This window comes from Tarenaya hassleriana, unplaced genomic scaffold (genome assembly GCF_000463585.1).
Source record: "Tarenaya hassleriana unplaced genomic scaffold, ASM46358v1 Cleome1, whole genome shotgun sequence".
Lineage (NCBI taxonomy): Eukaryota > Viridiplantae > Streptophyta > Magnoliopsida > Brassicales > Cleomaceae > Tarenaya > Tarenaya hassleriana.
The window spans coordinates 9,555,806-9,573,285 of record NW_010960187.1 but is presented as its reverse complement, the minus strand read 5'-3'; the positions used below and the strand labels follow the sequence as shown (position 1 = coordinate 9,573,285).

Sequence of the window (17,480 nt, the reverse complement as noted above, 5' to 3'; positions counted from 1 at the left end):
GGTTCATGTTTTTTTTTTGGGATTTTCCTTTTAAAATATGACTTTTTTAGTAAATTTAATTATTTATTAAACGACATGTATTTCAAAAGGGAGAATGACCTAAACGACATCAATCAAAGAGGAATCCTGGGGACGAAGTGAAGCTGCCTGAGAATGAAAACCGCTGAGCAACCGGAGATGGTGACACCGGGAGAGGTACTTGGAAAATCGACGGAGCTTAAAGCCGGAAAAGGTGCATACGTCCCTCCCGGAGACAACACAATCTACGCTTCGCTCACCGGAATCCGCCGTATTGTTTCGCCGGCTCCGGAATCCGATGACCTGGTTAGGGTTCTGGTTTTAACTCCGACCCGTTTAAAGTTGGGTGTTTCCGAATTGTTTGGTGATATAGCCGATTCTCTGGGTTTAGGGTTTATCATTTGAGTTCGTTTCCACTCCTCAGTTGCTGGGTCTCTGTCAGAATCTTTCTTTGATTTCTGTCATTGACAGTGTAGCAAAGATGAAATGTGATGTCTATTATCGGCTGGTCAGCAGAAAGATGGAACCGATGGTCGTTCTTGTGATTTTGTTGATGGGTTTGTAAGCATACGTTTTCTTCAATGTTTTGCTTGTTTTAGGGTTGTCTAAACAAAGAATTAAGTGTTTCTTGCCTCTGTATGCCGGAGAGAGATGGGTTTGATGCGTTCTCATTTTTCTGGCAAGGGCAAGTAAAATAGGTGTGTTTCATTTTCTAGGGCAGAAGTTGATCATTTGGTTGATGTGTTTGTCTTCCCATCTCATTCAGTGAAAAGATTTCCTTAGTAGGGCTGTAGTTCGATCATCTTGTAATTCTCTATTCTGTTCAAAAGCACGGTTGTGGGATTTGGTTCGGTTTTGTTAGTGAATGTTCTTCCACTTACGATTGGACTAAATTTTGTGTTCTGTTCTTCTTACAATTGTTTTGCAGAGGCCAATTGTAGAAGTTGTGGGTCACAAAGCACATGGCCCAGTTCCAGAGCCTGATTCTGTTATCATTGCGCGGGTAATTCATATATATCTTAGCTGCAGAATTCGCTTATTTGGTGGAAAAGTGTCCATTCTGATCATGTTCCTCCTTAATATTTGATAGGTGACTAAGGTTATGGCACGGATGGCAGCTGCTGATATCATGTGCGTTGGTCCGAAGGCTGTGCGTGAAAAATTCACTGGCATAATCAGGTGAATAAATTTCACTCATTCATGTTTATTTCAAGTTGAATTGCTTTGGAAATCTAAAGAATATTTCTTTATTACAGGCAACAAGATGTTAGAGCTACTGAGATTGATAAAGTTGACATGCATCTATCGTTCCGTCCTGGAGACATTGTTAGAGCCATGGTTGTATCCTTATAAGCTTAAACTCGTCCTGTAATGACCTCTCATTACCCGGTTTTGACGCTCGAGCTTTGGCAGCTACCTTACCCTTCTGTTTGTCAAATACCACCTAAATACCTTTTGGTATAACCTTCTTCTTAAATTAAGTATACTTGCAGTAGTTTTTGCTCTGTATTATTTCTAATTCCGTTCAAGACTTCAAGTACAGCTTATAGAGTCGACTTAACTTAGATTCTTAAAGTTGTCTCTGGGCGATGCACGAGCTTACTATCTCTCAACCGCTAAGAATGAACTTGGTGTGGTCTCAGCAGAGAGCGCTGCAGGTAATAATATTTTTCTTCTATTCTTGTAAATCAATGAAAAACAGACGTTTCTGCATCTTTCTTGTTGTTCTCACTTAGATGTGAGTTTTCGTTGTGCCTTAGTTGCTGAATTTTGGACACTTGGACTGATTTCTGTCTAAGCTTCTACTTTTGGCCACTAATCTCCGAATCCCAGTCGGACTTTGAGGCAATCATCAAAACCCGCCTAATCCTCCTCGCCCAACTTTAATGTGAAATATAGTTAGATCCATGCTTAGTAGGTTGTATTTCTAGTTCGGCTTTCGACTTTTTCTCTCCAAGTATGAGATATCCATGCCATTTTCCGATGATTTTTCAGGTGAAGCAATGGTTCCGATAAGTTGGACAGAGATGCAGTGTCCATTGTCAGGCCAAATAGAGCAAAGAAAAGTTGCCAAAGTGGGCAGTTGAAGCAACAGACGCTATGGCTCAAGATAGATGGAGAGGAGACATGCTTTTTCTTGGTATTATGTTGTTATATGAGGATGAAGACTTGTAGCGTTACAAATGTTGGCTCTCCTTAACAGTTTTCTTCACTTGGGCGTTGACGCTCCGACTTTTGCAAAAGTGGTTTTTCATTTTCAGAAAATTATTTTGGTTTTTGTAAAAACAGACATTCATTCCAGTTTACGATATTAGCTGTTGCTTAAATTTGTTACTTTGGAGTTCTTTGTAATTTGATTTGATTATTTTTAATATAATTTTAGTTTTTGTAAAAATAATAATTGATTGGATTTTTATATCTATTTTTATTGTGAGATCTGTTTAAATTTTTAATAAAAAATACTTTTTTTTTATTTTAGTATTTTAGTTAATTTTAATTTAGATTTAATAATTTAATTTTAACAAATATACCTCATTAAATTTTTTAATTACATTTGATTGATTGAATAAATAAATAAAAACCTTCCTCTTCACAACTTGGGACCAATATCTTTGGACAAAATTGAAAGCCTCGAAACCAGAACTTTTGATTTTCTTTTTAATTTTATTTAAATTTCATTGAAGAAAAACACTAAAATATCATTGCAATTGGAGCACGAACAACAATGGCTTCTCTCCATCTCCTACAACCTCTTCACTGTTCCACTACTTCATTCTACAGCAGAAATCTACTTTCAATCCCTTCTTCGACGTCATTAAAGCCCTTAATCTCCAAAAACTACAACCTTTCGAAATCTCTGACAATCCCATTTGCTCTTACGGAATCAGATTCTCCGAAATCCCTTGAACCCGATCCCAAAACCCTTCTTCAAAAACTCTCTGTAAGCGAAATTGCATTATCGATGGTTATTGTATACTTTCCACAAGTCGAATTGAATTTCGCATCGTGGGTTTCGAATTGTTTTGCAGAGTTGTTTCGATCTTCCTTCAGATTTCTTTCAGCAGCTGCCGCGTGATCTTCGGCTTGATGTAAACCCTAGTTTTCTAGATTTTCTCTCTTGAAAGACTAATTCTTTGTGTGATTCGCAACGTTGGATGTGATGGGTCTTTGGTTTTTCAGTTGAATGATGCCGCATTCGATCTTTCCAATGGACCCGTCATTGATGAGGTTAGCGTTGCGTCCTTGTACTGGTTACAGATTACTATATGTAAATGTGAATTAGAGTGTTATTTGTTCTAGTTATTCAGTTTACGAGCTTAATGAGCAAAACATCTGCTGTAGGGACAATCACTTTGTTTAGTAAGTTGTCTCTGTTGATCCCAAAAGTACTGCGAATCAATGTGAATTTCGAAACAACGTGTAAGATAAAGAAATGCATTTCATTCCTTATTCAGTTTCCTGTTTCTAGTTTTTGGGATCAGTCCGAGCAGAAGGGACAACACTGTCACCTTTCACTTTTACTTCTAAAGAATCTTGCACGATCTATGTTTTTAGTTCATTTTCTTTCTCTTCTGTGGTGTAAACCGCTGATTCGGCATGTTGTTTCGCTATATTTTCGTGGGTTTTTTTCATTTTTAAATAATTTTGTGAGCTGGATAATGACAGTTTGAGCCTTCATAACATTGAACTTGGAAACAGTTGCAAGTTTCGGGTGCACCTTGCCCATATGCAGGCGATGTATGTGAACCAAAATTATCTGTGTAACCTCTCTTATCTATTTCTAGTGTGGGCGAGAGCTGGGGGAGATCTTACTAAATCTCTCTCGGGCTTGGGAACTGGCAGACACATCTACTTCTCGTAGTTTGGTGGGAAAGCTTCCTGAAGTGGAAATTTCATTGACGGAGAGTGCCAGATCAGGTAACAGAGGCAGCCCTGTAATCTAGCAGTACATATTCTTGCAATAATTCTCTTGGAAGCCTATTCATTTTAGTTCTCTTATTCAGCCCTTGGGAGGCGTCTGTTATCCGCTGGAAGAAGGTTCCAGGGCATGGGACAGTATGGTCAAGGTGAACTTCAGAAGGTACCTGAAAGATCTCGAATGTAGGTGCAGTTGCTTCTACCGATTGTTTGATTGGGTTTTCAAAGAATTTATACCAAGGGAAAGCTCTGTAGATAAGCCTTCGCATACTGGTTTTAAATGTTGATTATTCTTCTCATCTGATATCATGAATCAATACAAGTCTTCCATGTATTATGTTAAATAGGAGTCACTATATGCATTCGTTCATGTAGACCAGCGGCTTACTTGGTTGAGAACTCACAGATTGCAAAAGCTATGATTACGACTGGAAAGGCTCTATCAGCAAGTTCGCTATCTGCTTCAACCAATGAGAAGTCGAAGCCAGAAACTAGGATGTTCAAGGTAGTATATAATGGGTGTTTTGTTCTAATTGTTCACCTGAGCCGCTTCTTTGATTCCAGAGTACTTGATAGGAAACACCGCTTTGTTCTGCAGTTTGGAGAGCTTCAAGTTGCAGTGACAGCAGAGAAAGGATATGTTGGAGCTGCTATTGGATTCGTCTTCGGGTACTTCTCTCGCTCTTTCTTTTCAAAATCTTGACCTCTGAATTTTCAGCCTGTTATTCTGCAAGGACATGGATATAACCTTCTTTAAAATACCATCCATATCTGAAAAAAAAAAAACAAAAAATACAGGTTTCTTTCATGGCAAATCAGTCAGGGGATCCAAAACATACCAGAGAGCTCATTGCAGTATGCAAATGACAACGCGTTGGTACTTGCTAAGGTTAGTTGAAAAGCATCATAGGGTCGATCTTTCAGACAACTTGTCATCATTTTTAGCTACAAGAGTCAGTTCCCCTTCAGATATCAAGGGAAAGACTCAATGCTGAAAATCATCCACTAATTTAGAAAATGACGAACATATGACGTTTCGTATCTTGGTATTGAACTAGGGAAAGAGTTAGGAACACATGAAAAGCTTATGAATCATAGGACCCGGATATGAATGGCGCAAAAGTGTGAAACTTTGTGTTTCTCTTTTATGTACCAGTCGATGAATCCGACACTTAATTGGCATTTTTACCTGGGATCGGCGTTTGTGTTCATCAACCTTCTTTGTCTTTGTCAATGATGACGCAGTCTCTGAGAGGAGCTCTTCTTGCCATTTTCTACTCGTCGACTGTGCTGTCTGGCTTTGCAACGATCGGACTTCTCCTACTCGCTAGGCAGCTTTCGTCGGATAAAGATTGAAACCCGAAACGAAGGATAGGTAAAGGTACTCTGATCTTTGGCTGTAAATATGGAAAATGCGACCGGCAAGCATGTCTAGAGACAGACGCAGAGGTTTCATGGACTGAGAAGTGAGTTTGTGTCTGAACGAAGTACATTTTCTTCTTTTTTCTTTTTTTTTTAATTAATACAGCTGAATCATTTTATGAAGATCACTATGACCTGTGTTTGTGTAACGATCACTATGTTTGTTATTTGAGATTTTCCCTAAAAATCGAAGGAAAGAAGATTTGGAAACAAGGTTTTTGAGACAAGGTCCAACTTATTATTATTATGACTATTATTACCAGGGAAAATCCAAAAAAAAAAATACTCAAACTTCAAATTTTGACAAAAAAACAATGAATTTTTTATTTTATTAAATAAATATTAAATTTTTTATATTTGACAAAATAAACATTTAACTCTTCTACAATTGTTAAAATAAACAAAATAAATGACAGAACACCATGAGATGTAAACACGTCAGATTATTTTACTTAGTTTTTTTATAATAAAAAAAAATTATATATTTTTTGGATCATTAAAAAAATTCAGTATTTTTTTTATAATCGCAGAAAAGTTCATGTATTTTTTCGATCATTTCAAAAGTTCATTTAAAAAGTTTAATATTTATTTGACAAAAATAAAATTCAGTATTTTTTTTTTTAAAATTGCAAAGTTTAGTATTATTATTATTATTATTGTTGTTATTATTATTATTATTATTGTTTGTACGGGTCAATTGTACTAATATTATATTTGAACTATTGGAGTTTATTTCAAACAATTTTTCTCCTTTTTTTTGACGATTTGTTTAGTGGATATAAGCCAAGTTGCTTATTATTTGTCTTTTTTCCCCACCCTCCAGTCTTTATCTTTTTTTAATTTTTTAATGGATCACTCGAAAGCGTCTCTCTCCACATTCCATCTATACACTTTTTTTCCTTTTTATTTAGGTAAAATGACTATTTCGATTATTAATAAATAAATTAAATTAAAATCTAATAATCAGTAATCATACTTGAAATCCAATTTATTATAAGAAATAATAAATATGATTTTTTCAAAAAACTAGTAGAATATAGACTGAAATAAATTGAGAAAAATGAATAAATAGAAATTCCTTTAAAAATGAATACTTCTTTATAAAAATCAAATTTAAATAGAATATGAATGAATACAGTGTAAAAATAGACAAAACTAAAAAAATGTAAATTAAAAAAAATAATAATAAGAGTGCTAAAATATCTACTATAATTCAGACATTTAATTTGGCAAAGTGGCTTAGCAGTGAATATGATTATTTACAACAAAAGGGTGATAAAAAAGAGAAATTCATAGACATCCATTTATTGGTTTTTGAATTTAAAAAAGAATAGAGTCCATTTATTGATCTTTTCTGATTATGATATATATATATATATATATATTGGATTCTTCGAATCTTTGACTTTGCCAACAATTATTGCTTGGCTTTTGAAATTCGAGTAGAGGAGAAGAAAGACAGACAGACACGGTTCCAACACGTGATTTGTTATATAAAAACACAGTTTCCTATTATTTTATTCATAAATTCCTTTTTAAGGTAATTAAAAGAGTTGAATATCTGGTTTTAATCTATTTTTGTGTATGTGTGCTGTCTTCGATTCCATTTTAAGTTCATAGATAGATTTGGAAATATATAATGTTTTTTTTACCTAAAATATATAATGTTTCTTACAATATTTTTAAATTTTTAGAGTTTAGTGTTATAAATGGAACAAATTCATTACGGATTTAGAGAGATTGATGAACTTAACATCCAGACTTTAATAAAAACGGTTCATATTGAATATTTTTATGTTAACTTTTTATATGTTATTATTAAATTTTGGATTCCGTAGGAAATTCAAAAAATATAAGAACAATATATATATATATATATATACAGAAGAAAAATTAGAATGATACTATATTGAATAACACTATTTTAAAACAAAATATTTCATATAGACACTGTATTTTTTTGGAAATAAATGTAAATTTAACTGATCATTGAAAAACTATATGTATTATTAGATTAGATGGCCTCTTTTATGAGTTAATTAATTTAACTAGTATGATATAATACAAGTCAAATTTATCAGGCAACCGACCCTATGCATTAACTACTTAAACTTTATTTTAATATCTGCTGACGAAAAATTAATAATTCTTAAACTCTAATAATTGCGCTATTAACAAATCAAATAACTTGAAAAAAAAGTGTTAAGGTCCCTATGCAAAACGTAGGGCTTCGTGCCTCTTGTGATTTAATTAAAATTTAGAAGTAATCATTTTATAAAATCTTTTTTTTTTTTTTTGTAAGTGGAGACGTACTGCACGTCTTTTTAAGTTTTTTTTATAAGATGTGTTTTTAAGTTATCACTAGTAACTCTGTTATATTTTATTTGGAAATTTCACGAAATTTTTTTAAAATGCATCTTTAGTAAAACTAAATGCAAACAAATCAAATAATATGTTATTATATTTCAAACATATTAAATTTTCTAATTTTTAAAATAATCAAAATATATAATAACACAAAAACTTTAAAAATTATACATATATATATATTAAACTTTAACGAAATTAAAAAAATAAATGCAAAAATTTTAAAAATATAATTTTATAAAAAGAATAAAGTTTTATAAACAATTGAAAAATATATATATGGAAAAAAAACAAAGACCGGAGATGTCTGGTGCGACTTTTAATTAACTATCTTAAAATGTGATACAAGTTGTCGGAGACTAAACGTCTGATCTGAACAGATGCTTTTAATTTTGGGTTCCCTGCGTATCAAAATTTTAATGCTTTTAATTTTGGAATTAGAAAAGGCATTTATGTTATAATTATGAAAGTATAATAATTGGTAATTGCTTCTCGCCGTGATAGAAGGGAACCTCATTTCATTTCATTCCTACTAAAAGGACTTTTTTTTTTCTTTTTAAAATTATTATGTAAACTCTTGAGAATCCTTTTATATATAAATCAAACCCTATTTCCCCACATATATTGTTATGTCTATATCTCCAAACTATCCGAAAGAACGCAGCCGAGTGGTATAACTATTTGAGAAGGGTGGAGTATCCTTATCTCAAATTCTATATTTGAGCCGTGGGTTGGGAATGGAAGTCCCATTTACGATACACAGACTGGTTCTTAACCTCAAGAGATGTATTCGAATTGAAGACACGAAAAACTTAAAGAGTTATAAAAAAAATATCGTCCAAACTCATAATAATTAAAAGAACTGGTTGTTTATATTAGGATATATTCTCGAATATATTCTATGATTTATATAGAAAGATTCTCTGAAAATCTAAAAATGTTATCCCTATACAAGTGTATTAAGTGTTTCATGCAATGTATAAAAATTTCGACACTCACGATTCCAACACTTTTTCCATATTTTTTGTTCTTAAAAGAAATTAAAAAAATAAATAGAATCTCACTTAAATATAAATCATGTAGATAATAATTGAAATTGCTAAATATATAATAAATTAGAAAACTTAAATCATTAAAATTATCGTTAAATAAAATCATGATAATTTCTATAATAGTAAAATACAATTGTAAAGATTAATTATTTGAATATGATTGAAGTATTGTATATTTCAACTAGAATTATGAAGAAAATAATGACCGAAATAATTTAAAATTATATGCTATCAATTCAACTATATATTTTTGGTAGCAAAAATTATTTGTGAAAAAGCACTCGGAAAATGAGTAATAATATCGGGCACTTCCATTATGTTGTATACATATGTGTGTGTGTATGTGTGAGTAATATGAATAATGCACAATTATATTTAAATATAATTGTATACATTTACGTGATTTTAAATAAAAGAAAGTGTTGTGTTATTCCCTTTTTCGTGGATCGACACAAGCCAGTAATCATTAAAAGTAAGAATTCTTTGTATAACTCCAATGGACCGTGAACCGTCCATTTATATATATATATACACAGTAGCGGACCTAGAACAAATTCTAAGTGGGGGCAAAATTAAATTTAGCATGTGATAAATATAATTTACAATAGAATATTTATAAATTTTGGTTAAAATGTGATCAATTTTATAAAGGAATTATAATTTTTTAATCAAACCAATGGGGGCATATGCCCCTATTCTTCTCCAATTGGGTCCGCCCATGTATATATATATATATATATATATAAACAAAAATTTGAGATGCCGAAAAAAAGGAAAACAGAATTTTCGCACGTGGAAAATGTAAAGTAAATATTTTTACAATAATGCCCTTATATATGTGTGTGTACATTTTTTCACATCGAGTTATCTTAAGAATTTCATTTTTAAAAAAATTATGAAAACATATGTATATTAATTATTTATTAATATTTTTCTCTGGTGGACCATATGATGCCATTTGTCTTTCCGGATGTGATGTGTTCATAGTTGTTTTCTTCTCCACAAGTGGATCCATCCATCATATCGGTGATTAACCAATATTCATGCACGTCTTCACCGCATATACACACACACGCACAATATATATATATATATATATGTGTGTGTGTGTGTGTCTCGTGACGAGTGACTTGACGTCTGCATGTAAAATAATTTATTTTGAAAAAAATATAGTCTAAGCACATCGAATTATAAAATTATACTTCACTAAAATTTGCTATTAATTTTATTTCTCGCAGCTATTCGAACCCGCCGGGGGGAAGTGGACTTTTTAGTCCAATAAACAAGACGATGTACAAGTGCACATAATAATATTATTATATTTCATATTATATATATATATATATATATATATTAAAATGGAGAGTAAAACGTCATACTGACAGACTGGATTCGGATGCTGTATATTTAATTCATGTTGCATCATGAAAACTCGTAAGTGTGATTTGTTTGTATTACTGATTGATTTAGTGTTGAAAGGAATATTATAGTTATTTAATTATGGTGTATTATAAATAGTCAATGTAACGAAATAGTGTAACATATATGCTGAAAAAAATGCTGACGTATTTGTAACTTAAAATTCGATCCTTAATTGCCAATTGAGTACATGCAGACAAGGATCGATAACAAATCCACTATACAATCATTAATAATATTTGAAATTTAAAAAAAAACTTGTACTCTATTAACGGTGAATTACAATCATAATTTACTGATATAACTTCATCTGAACGAATATATGTATATATATATATATATATACGATTTAATATGATGATAATCAGAACATGGGTCCAATATACAAGATAGTAATATTTGTTAACTAATTATAGACTTTCTCGGCAGCAACTGTATTCGTTGATATATTTACGATTCAATCTTCGTAGTTAAACATTGGGTGGCCAAAATAATCGAATCTGAAATAAACGAATCGAATCCGACCGATATATATCTAAATCGAACCGAATCGATTAAAATAATATACCCGATTGGACTTGAATATTTTAAATCTGAAATATCTGAATCTGAAATAATCAAATCTTCAATAATCGTAAACTGAATAAATTGAACCCGAATTAACAGTAACCTAATATAACCGTTTATCCATCTATATATCATCAATTAATATATAAAAATATTCTAAATCTAATTAGAAAAATTAGTATAATGATCTTATTTTATAACCACAGTATATAAGAAAACGAAATATTCGTATATTTTAATGTTGTTTTTTGGTATTTTTATAAGACAATTAGTTGAATTTTTTATCGATTTTTTGTTTGAACCGAACCCGATCCGAACTGGATCTGAATTTGAATCGAACTGATTAAAATAATATACACGATTGGATATGAATATTTTAAATTCAAAAACTCAAAGAATTAATCGAATCCGATTAAACCGAACCGCTCGATCGCCCAACCATAGTTAAACATCATTTAGACAAATAGTTTTTTAAACTACCCTTAGAAAAATTATTCTATAACTTTTGATAATATTCTCAATTTTATACCAAAAAATGCAATTAATCCTAACAGTATGATAAAAACAAATATTCCTCAAGTTCACATTTAAAATAAAATTCAAATCCTAAATATATCACAAAAAATTATCATAAATGTTCCTGAATATTCGTTTATTCTCTACATATCTCTCATTTCGTAGTAAAAAGAAAAACTATTGAATCAAATATTTTTAATCATCTTAAATTTTACATTTTTGTCTGTTGGTTCAATTTTTTTTATCTTTTAAAGATAAGAAATGTTTTAAAAGGTAATATATATATATATATATATATATATATAAGTGTCACCTTGATGATTAAATTTTCAATAATTAATTAGTAACTGCCACGATTAAAATGTTATAGTTTTATCTCTATATATAGTACATAAATGAATGAACAGTGCTTACGATATACCATTAAAGAAAAATAAAGTACTTATTATATCCCATAAAAGAAAAACAAGTGATGTACACATAAATAAATGGGCATTATATCAAAAATAACCTTAAAATGCTACTTCTATTTCAACACCTACCCTTGTGACTATGTGACCAATGTGACCGAAATATAGTGTGGTCACATATTGATCTCATTGTTCATAACGTTAAATTTATGATGTTTTAATCAAATGATTAGTAAGATATACAAGGTATGAACATAATGAATTAGTGTGATCACCATAAATTTAACGTTATAATCGATAAAAATCAAAATGTGACCATACTATATTTCGGTCACATTGGTCACATGTGATCAGGGTAGGTCTTGAAGTAGAAGTAGCATTTTAAGGGTATTTTTTATAATGCCCCAAATAAATGACATCACATTTATATATAGTCGTTTAATCAAGCCATCAAGATTTGTCCAACAATAAACGTATTCGCCCAACCTGCTCCAAAATTTTAAACACTCACAACTCTTAATTTATTCCAACTTAATAATATATATATATATATATATACAGACACACATATATATACATATTATAATCTTATTCTACTTTTTTTATCAATATAAATATTCCAAAGACACCCTCACCAACCAAACTCAGAAGAGAACACCCATCACACCTCTCTCTCTCTCCCTCTCTCTCTCTCTCTTTCTCTCTCTCCGCCATGGCCGCCGCCTCGTCCCTCACATGCTCCGCCGTGGACCTCGCGGCCCTCCTCTCCTCCTCCGCCTCTGCCGCTGCGAACGCCTCCTCTTCTGCCTCCGCAGCCGCCGCCGCCGAATTCATCTGCGGCCAAATCTCCGGTGTCTCCGGCAAGCTCTCCGACGTGACCTTCGCCGTCGACAACACCTTCCTCCTCTTCTCCGCCTACCTCGTCTTCGCCATGCAGCTCGGCTTCGCCATGCTCTGTGCCGGCTCCGTTCGCGCCAAAAACACCATGAACATAATGCTCACCAACGTCCTCGACGCAGCCGCAGGAGCGATCTCCTACTACCTCTCCCTTCGCCTTTGGCACGCCTTCCAACGGCTTCATCGGCCGCCAGCGGGATTTCTTCGCCCTAAACGCATTTCCTGAAGGCGCCGGCTTCGACTTCAGCTTCTTTATGTATCAATGGGCGTTTGCAATCGCGGCCGCGGGAATAACCAGCGGTTCAATCGCCGAACGCACACAATTCGTCGCGTATCTTATATACTCCTCTTTCTTAACCGGTTTTGTATACCCGATCGTGTCGCATTGGTTTTGGTCGAGTGATGGTTGGGCGAGTGCGACCCGGTCCGATAATAACCTCTTATTCGGTTCCGGTTCGATTGATTTCGCCGGTTCAGGTGTGGTTCACATGGTTGGAGGAATCGCCGGTTTGTGGGGTGCCTTTATCGAAGGACCAAGAATCGGCCGGTTCGACAGGTCGGGTCGGTCCGTGGCCTTACGTGGCCATAGTGCTTCACTCGTGGTTCTTGGTACGTTCTTGTTGTGGTTTGGTTGGTACGGATTTAACCCCGGTTCTTTCCTAACCATACTGAAACGGTACGGAGACGTTAACCTTCCGTACTATGGCCAGTGGTCAGCCATCGGCCGGACCGCCGTGACCACGACGTTAGCCGGCTGTACTGCCGCGTTGACGACTTTGTTCAGCAAACGTCTCATGGTTGGACACTGGAACGTTATCGACGTCTGTAACGGCCTTCTCGGCGGTTTCGCTGCAATAACCTCTGGCTGTGCCGTGGTGGAGCCGTGGGCCGCAATTGTGTGCGGATTCTTCGCGTCGTGGGTCCTCACCGGATGTAACTTCATCGCCAAGAAACTGAAATTCGACGACCCGCTCGAGGCGGCTCAGCTTCACGGTGGGTGTGGGGCCTGGGGATTGCTCTTCACGGGATTGTTCGCAACCAAGAAATACGTCAATGAGGTATATTCCGGCGACGGTGAGCGGCCGTACGGACTGTTTATGGGAGGCGGAGGGAGATTGCTTGCGGCGCAAGTAATACAGATTCTTGTGATCGCCGGTTGGGTCTCTGCCACGATGGGTCCTTTGTTTTATGGATTGCACAAGATAAAGCTTCTCAGGATATCGCCGGAGGATGAGATGGCCGGGATGGACATGACACGTCACGGCGGGTTTGCTTACATGTACAACGACGAGGATGACGTGTCAGGGAAACCGTGGGGCCAGACCACCGGACGAGTGGAGCCCACCAGCCGGAGTATGACTCCGACTCCGACGATGTCCGTTTGATCGGAGATCGTTTTGTGTGGTGGAGAGTGAGACAGAGTTGTGATAAGACATGAAGACAAAAAGAGTTGGGAACCAAACTTTGTTGTGATGCATGTGTTTGTGGAGTTTGGGCCCTTTTTGTCGTTTTATGAAATCATATTTTATTGGGATTTAGGGATCCACACACCCTTTTTCTTCGTGTATAAACCAGGAAAAAAAAAGTCAACTCTTTTTGTCTGTAATCTGGTTGCTGACTTTTATTTATGTGGTGTACTCTTTGATTGTAATAAGCTTTGAACATAATAACTGGTAATGTTGACGTGGTGATAGTATTTTAATTCGTGTCTTGAATAAGTTTCAGTTGCATTTGTTTTCTTAGATTTTATAATTTAGATGGATACAATTATTTGACCGTCCAGTTATAATTAACATCTGGATATTGTGTTTCCAGTACATTCCTATAATAATTTACACATGTATTGGCTGATAATTCAGATTTTGGTTCGATACTTGTCGTGACCGGTTCGAAAACAGTTTACTCGGTTCTATAAAAAATATACTGAGTTAGAACCGATTATTTAGACCGATTCGATTTCGGTTCAGATCGGGTCGGAACTAAATTCTCGAACCGAATTGTCTACCCCTAACACAAAACGCTACAAAAATGCATATTTCTCTTGATCTTCTTGGGAGCTAGAAGATGCGTATAATGAAGTGTTGATTCCATGTTTGAATTATAGTTTTCCCTTGAAATAGTTGATTCATGAATGAGTTTACTCCCAAAACAAATGAACTTATATAGGATCCATAAAAACAAGTATTCACTCACACTGATATAGATAAAAAAAAATTTGAACAAATTCTATATATATATATATATATATATATATATATGCAAAATTGATTATTGTAACAAAATTGATCAGTTTATTTAGTTATTAGATAGGTTATGTCTCTTTAACAATGAACTGCAAAAGTTTGAAAGAAATATTATTTTGTGGACATTTGGAGGAAAAATATTCCTTACAAAATATACGATTTGCTGCTTAGATTTTGTTTTTCTCAAACTTTTTTTTTAAAAAATTTACGTATAAAGTTATACGTAGAAGCAAAATAAATTTAATTCAGTCAATACAACGCGTGATATTATCTAAAAAATGGTGATACGCATAAAAACATATTCTCTATATATAATCTTAAAATAGGAAAAAATTCGGTTATAGTTATGGACTGAATTATATAATATGATAATGCAGTAGAATGAAATATATACATGAAGATCTTAGAATTATGGACCCGATAATATACCATGATAATATATATAAAACATCTATGTAGAATAATGTACGGGACCGATGCCAAAAATGTCCAGATTATACGTTGAATGGATTCCATTCACTGCCAAGAATATTAACAATTGTCTTTTATATGTGTGTATATATATATATGTTTTGAACTAAAAAAGTTATACAAATAAAAAAGAATAATGGAAATTATTGTACTTATTTTGCCGATAGCAAAACAGAAAAGATTCTTCCTATTCCCTTTCCTCAGACCACCCAATTTTAACAAAAAGTCTGTTTTAAAAGGCAATTAATATTCCCGACCAAATAAAATCTAAGTCTATTTATTATATTTTATATATAGCCTTGTAGGAGTTATTCTCCAAAAAAGATGTCCTAGAGAATATTATGGACAATAAAAACTAACCATTCATAATAGGGCATTTTTTGAAAAAAAAAAGGAAAAAAAAAAGAACAGGACAAGCAAACTCTTATCAAAACAGAATGTTAAAAGAGTTGAAAAAAAAGTGTGTTGAAATGAAAGATGTAATACTATTAAGCTAATGTAATAATTATTCAAGATTGGATGGTTTAAGCAGTAAGGGAAGAAGTTTGAATCTTTGCTTGGAAAAAGGCGTTTACATGGATTTTTCTGATCTTTTGAAAGATGTAGCCGGGTCAAAACTTCTAAATTATTAAAAAGAAAAAACTATAATAATATTTTTCTAAATTTGTTAGCCCACAAATAAAAAAGGTGTCACAAAATCCAAAAGTTTTATTTCTTTAAAAAAAAAAAAAGTTGTATAGTTGTGAGCCAAAATTTTGTGGACCATGGATTCATATAAAAACTATATGGTAAATGTTGATATTTTCTTGGGTCCTTATCCGCAAAACAGTCCCGTAACTATGGGGATATGTGACAAAAAATTCACAAAGCCCATACTGTCCAAACTGTTCACTGATTGATGCTTGTTTGTGTGTGCTGATTGGTCAATAAATTTATGGAATAAAGAATTAATCCCTCCATCTTTAAATAAATAATCGATGGTTCATAATCCCTCTCCTCTGCCCTCCTCCATGTGACTCTTAGCTCTACCTCTCATCATAATTCAAAATTTCCCCAACTTGCTGAAATTATATAAAAAAAAAAGTTGGATAAAAAATTTCTCAAAAGTGATTTTAAAGCTGAGGAACAAAATTGTTTGCTTGTATGTATGTATGTATGTATGTATGTATGTATGTATGTATGTATGTATGTATGTATGTATGTATGTATGTATGTATGTATCTGAAGAGAATGTTAATCATTCAAACATAATAAGATCTCAAATTTACAAGTATTTCGTTCCACACTTTTAGTGATTGGTTTCAAATATTTACCGTATATATGGATTTTGTGGTCACTAATCTATCACCAATTGAAATAATTTTTGAATTTTGTATCCAAATAATTTGATTTGCATATTTAGTACCTACTTTAAAATTCTTTCGGTTTACCTATTTTTATGTCAGTTTTCCACACGTGTCTAGTCTACCTACTTTCATACTATGCTTTTGCGGATATGTTTCCTTGTCCCATTATAAATAAGATAATAATTCTTCAAATTTCTTTTTTTTTTGGCCAATTATTATTTTTCTTTTCTTCTAAACTTTTCGAACTCCAGACACTAGTAAATATTACAAGATTTTATATGTAGTCTATGTTATTACAAAATTTGTTTATTTATCGTATATGAAATATAAAATATATATTGATTTTCTGTTTTTCTAGTTTCTTTATTTCTCTCTTTTTTCTTCGTTTTGTTTGATGTATACTAAAATTCCTAGTTTTCTTCAAACGGTGTTATACATTTGTTAAAATTTCTATTTTTTTTTTCATGATAATTGTTTTCCAAATCCCGCTGAATCGTATTTACATTGTATTTTTGAGCATTTTAAGGTTTTTTTTTGTGCGTGGTATTATTTTCTCATATTTTTTGTTAAACTTTCCAATTTTATTTTTAAATTACTGATATAATTGTTATCTTTTTTTTCTTCTTCATGTTTTCGTATTTGTTGAATTTTTTATTGTTTTTGTGATAATTCGAACTCCATATGGACTAAACGGCCTATGGTTGTTTCCATTTAAGTTATCTTCTTTAATTATTATTATTGAAAAAGTTCAAGAAGTCTCAAAGGATTTAATGTATTTTGAAAAAAAATGGATGAAAGTTTATTATTGGATGAGAAGAAAAGGTTCATATCATC

The 17,480-nt window shown here is 33.0% G+C and overlaps 3 protein-coding genes across 4 annotated transcripts; all 3 read left to right on the top strand.

Annotated features, from left to right (window-relative positions):
* The first annotated feature begins 91 nt into the window (after positions 1 to 91).
* LOC104821579 (exosome complex component CSL4) lies at positions 92 to 2,352 on the top strand. The gene is made up of 6 exons (XM_010552502.1): positions 92 to 324; positions 947 to 1,021; positions 1,109 to 1,197; positions 1,275 to 1,359; positions 1,595 to 1,676; positions 2,014 to 2,352. Exons 1-6 carry the CDS (start codon positions 154 to 156, stop codon positions 2,103 to 2,105), a joined length of 594 nt encoding a protein of 197 aa, XP_010550804.1. The 5' UTR covers positions 92 to 153; the 3' UTR covers positions 2,106 to 2,352.
* Positions 2,353 to 2,696: 344 nt separating this feature from the next.
* Positions 2,697 to 5,571, top strand: LOC104821566. Of its 2 annotated transcripts, none has more exons than XM_010552490.2 (9): positions 2,697 to 2,959; positions 3,048 to 3,107; positions 3,199 to 3,246; positions 3,804 to 3,936; positions 4,023 to 4,119; positions 4,312 to 4,441; positions 4,535 to 4,605; positions 4,735 to 4,825; positions 5,182 to 5,571. In XM_010552490.2, the coding sequence occupies exons 1-9, from the start codon at positions 2,744 to 2,746 to the stop codon at positions 5,290 to 5,292; spliced, it is 957 nt and encodes a 318-aa protein (XP_010550792.1). In that variant the 5' UTR covers positions 2,697 to 2,743; the 3' UTR covers positions 5,293 to 5,571. The 2 variants fall into 2 exon arrangements, with proteins under 2 accessions (XP_010550792.1, XP_010550799.1); XM_010552497.2 differs by having other exon boundaries at positions 2,699 to 2,959; positions 4,023 to 4,099; positions 4,343 to 4,441.
* A 6,750-nt stretch (positions 5,572 to 12,321) lies between these two features.
* LOC104821557 (ammonium transporter 1 member 2) lies at positions 12,322 to 14,288 on the top strand. The gene is given in 2 exon segments (XM_010552480.2): positions 12,322 to 12,733; positions 12,735 to 14,288. Coding segments are annotated over 2 exon segments (1,569 nt in total). The 5' UTR covers positions 12,322 to 12,401; the 3' UTR covers positions 13,972 to 14,288.
* The last annotated feature ends 3,192 nt before the right edge of the window (positions 14,289 to 17,480 follow it).

What these genes read in the sequence shown, in the direction of transcription:
- LOC104821579 (XM_010552502.1), top strand. Translation starts at nt 154, where the DNA reads ATGAAAACCGCTGAGCAACCGGAGATGGTGACACCGGGAGAGGTACTT. An exon ending in CTCCGGAATCCGATGACCTG is followed by an intron (nt 325 to 946) that starts GTTAGGGTTCTG and finishes ATTGTTTTGCAG; the next exon opens with AGGCCAATTGTAGAAGTTGT. An exon ending in ACATTGTTAGAGCCATGGTT is followed by an intron (nt 1,360 to 1,594) that starts GTATCCTTATAA and finishes AGATTCTTAAAG; the next exon opens with TTGTCTCTGGGCGATGCACG.
- LOC104821566 (XM_010552490.2), top strand. Translation starts at nt 2,744, where the DNA reads ATGGCTTCTCTCCATCTCCTACAACCTCTTCACTGTTCCACTACTTCA. An exon ending in GACGGAGAGTGCCAGATCAG is followed by an intron (nt 3,937 to 4,022) that starts GTAACAGAGGCA and finishes TCTCTTATTCAG; the next exon opens with CCCTTGGGAGGCGTCTGTTA. An exon ending in GCTATTGGATTCGTCTTCGG is followed by an intron (nt 4,606 to 4,734) that starts GTACTTCTCTCG and finishes CAAAAAATACAG; the next exon opens with GTTTCTTTCATGGCAAATCA.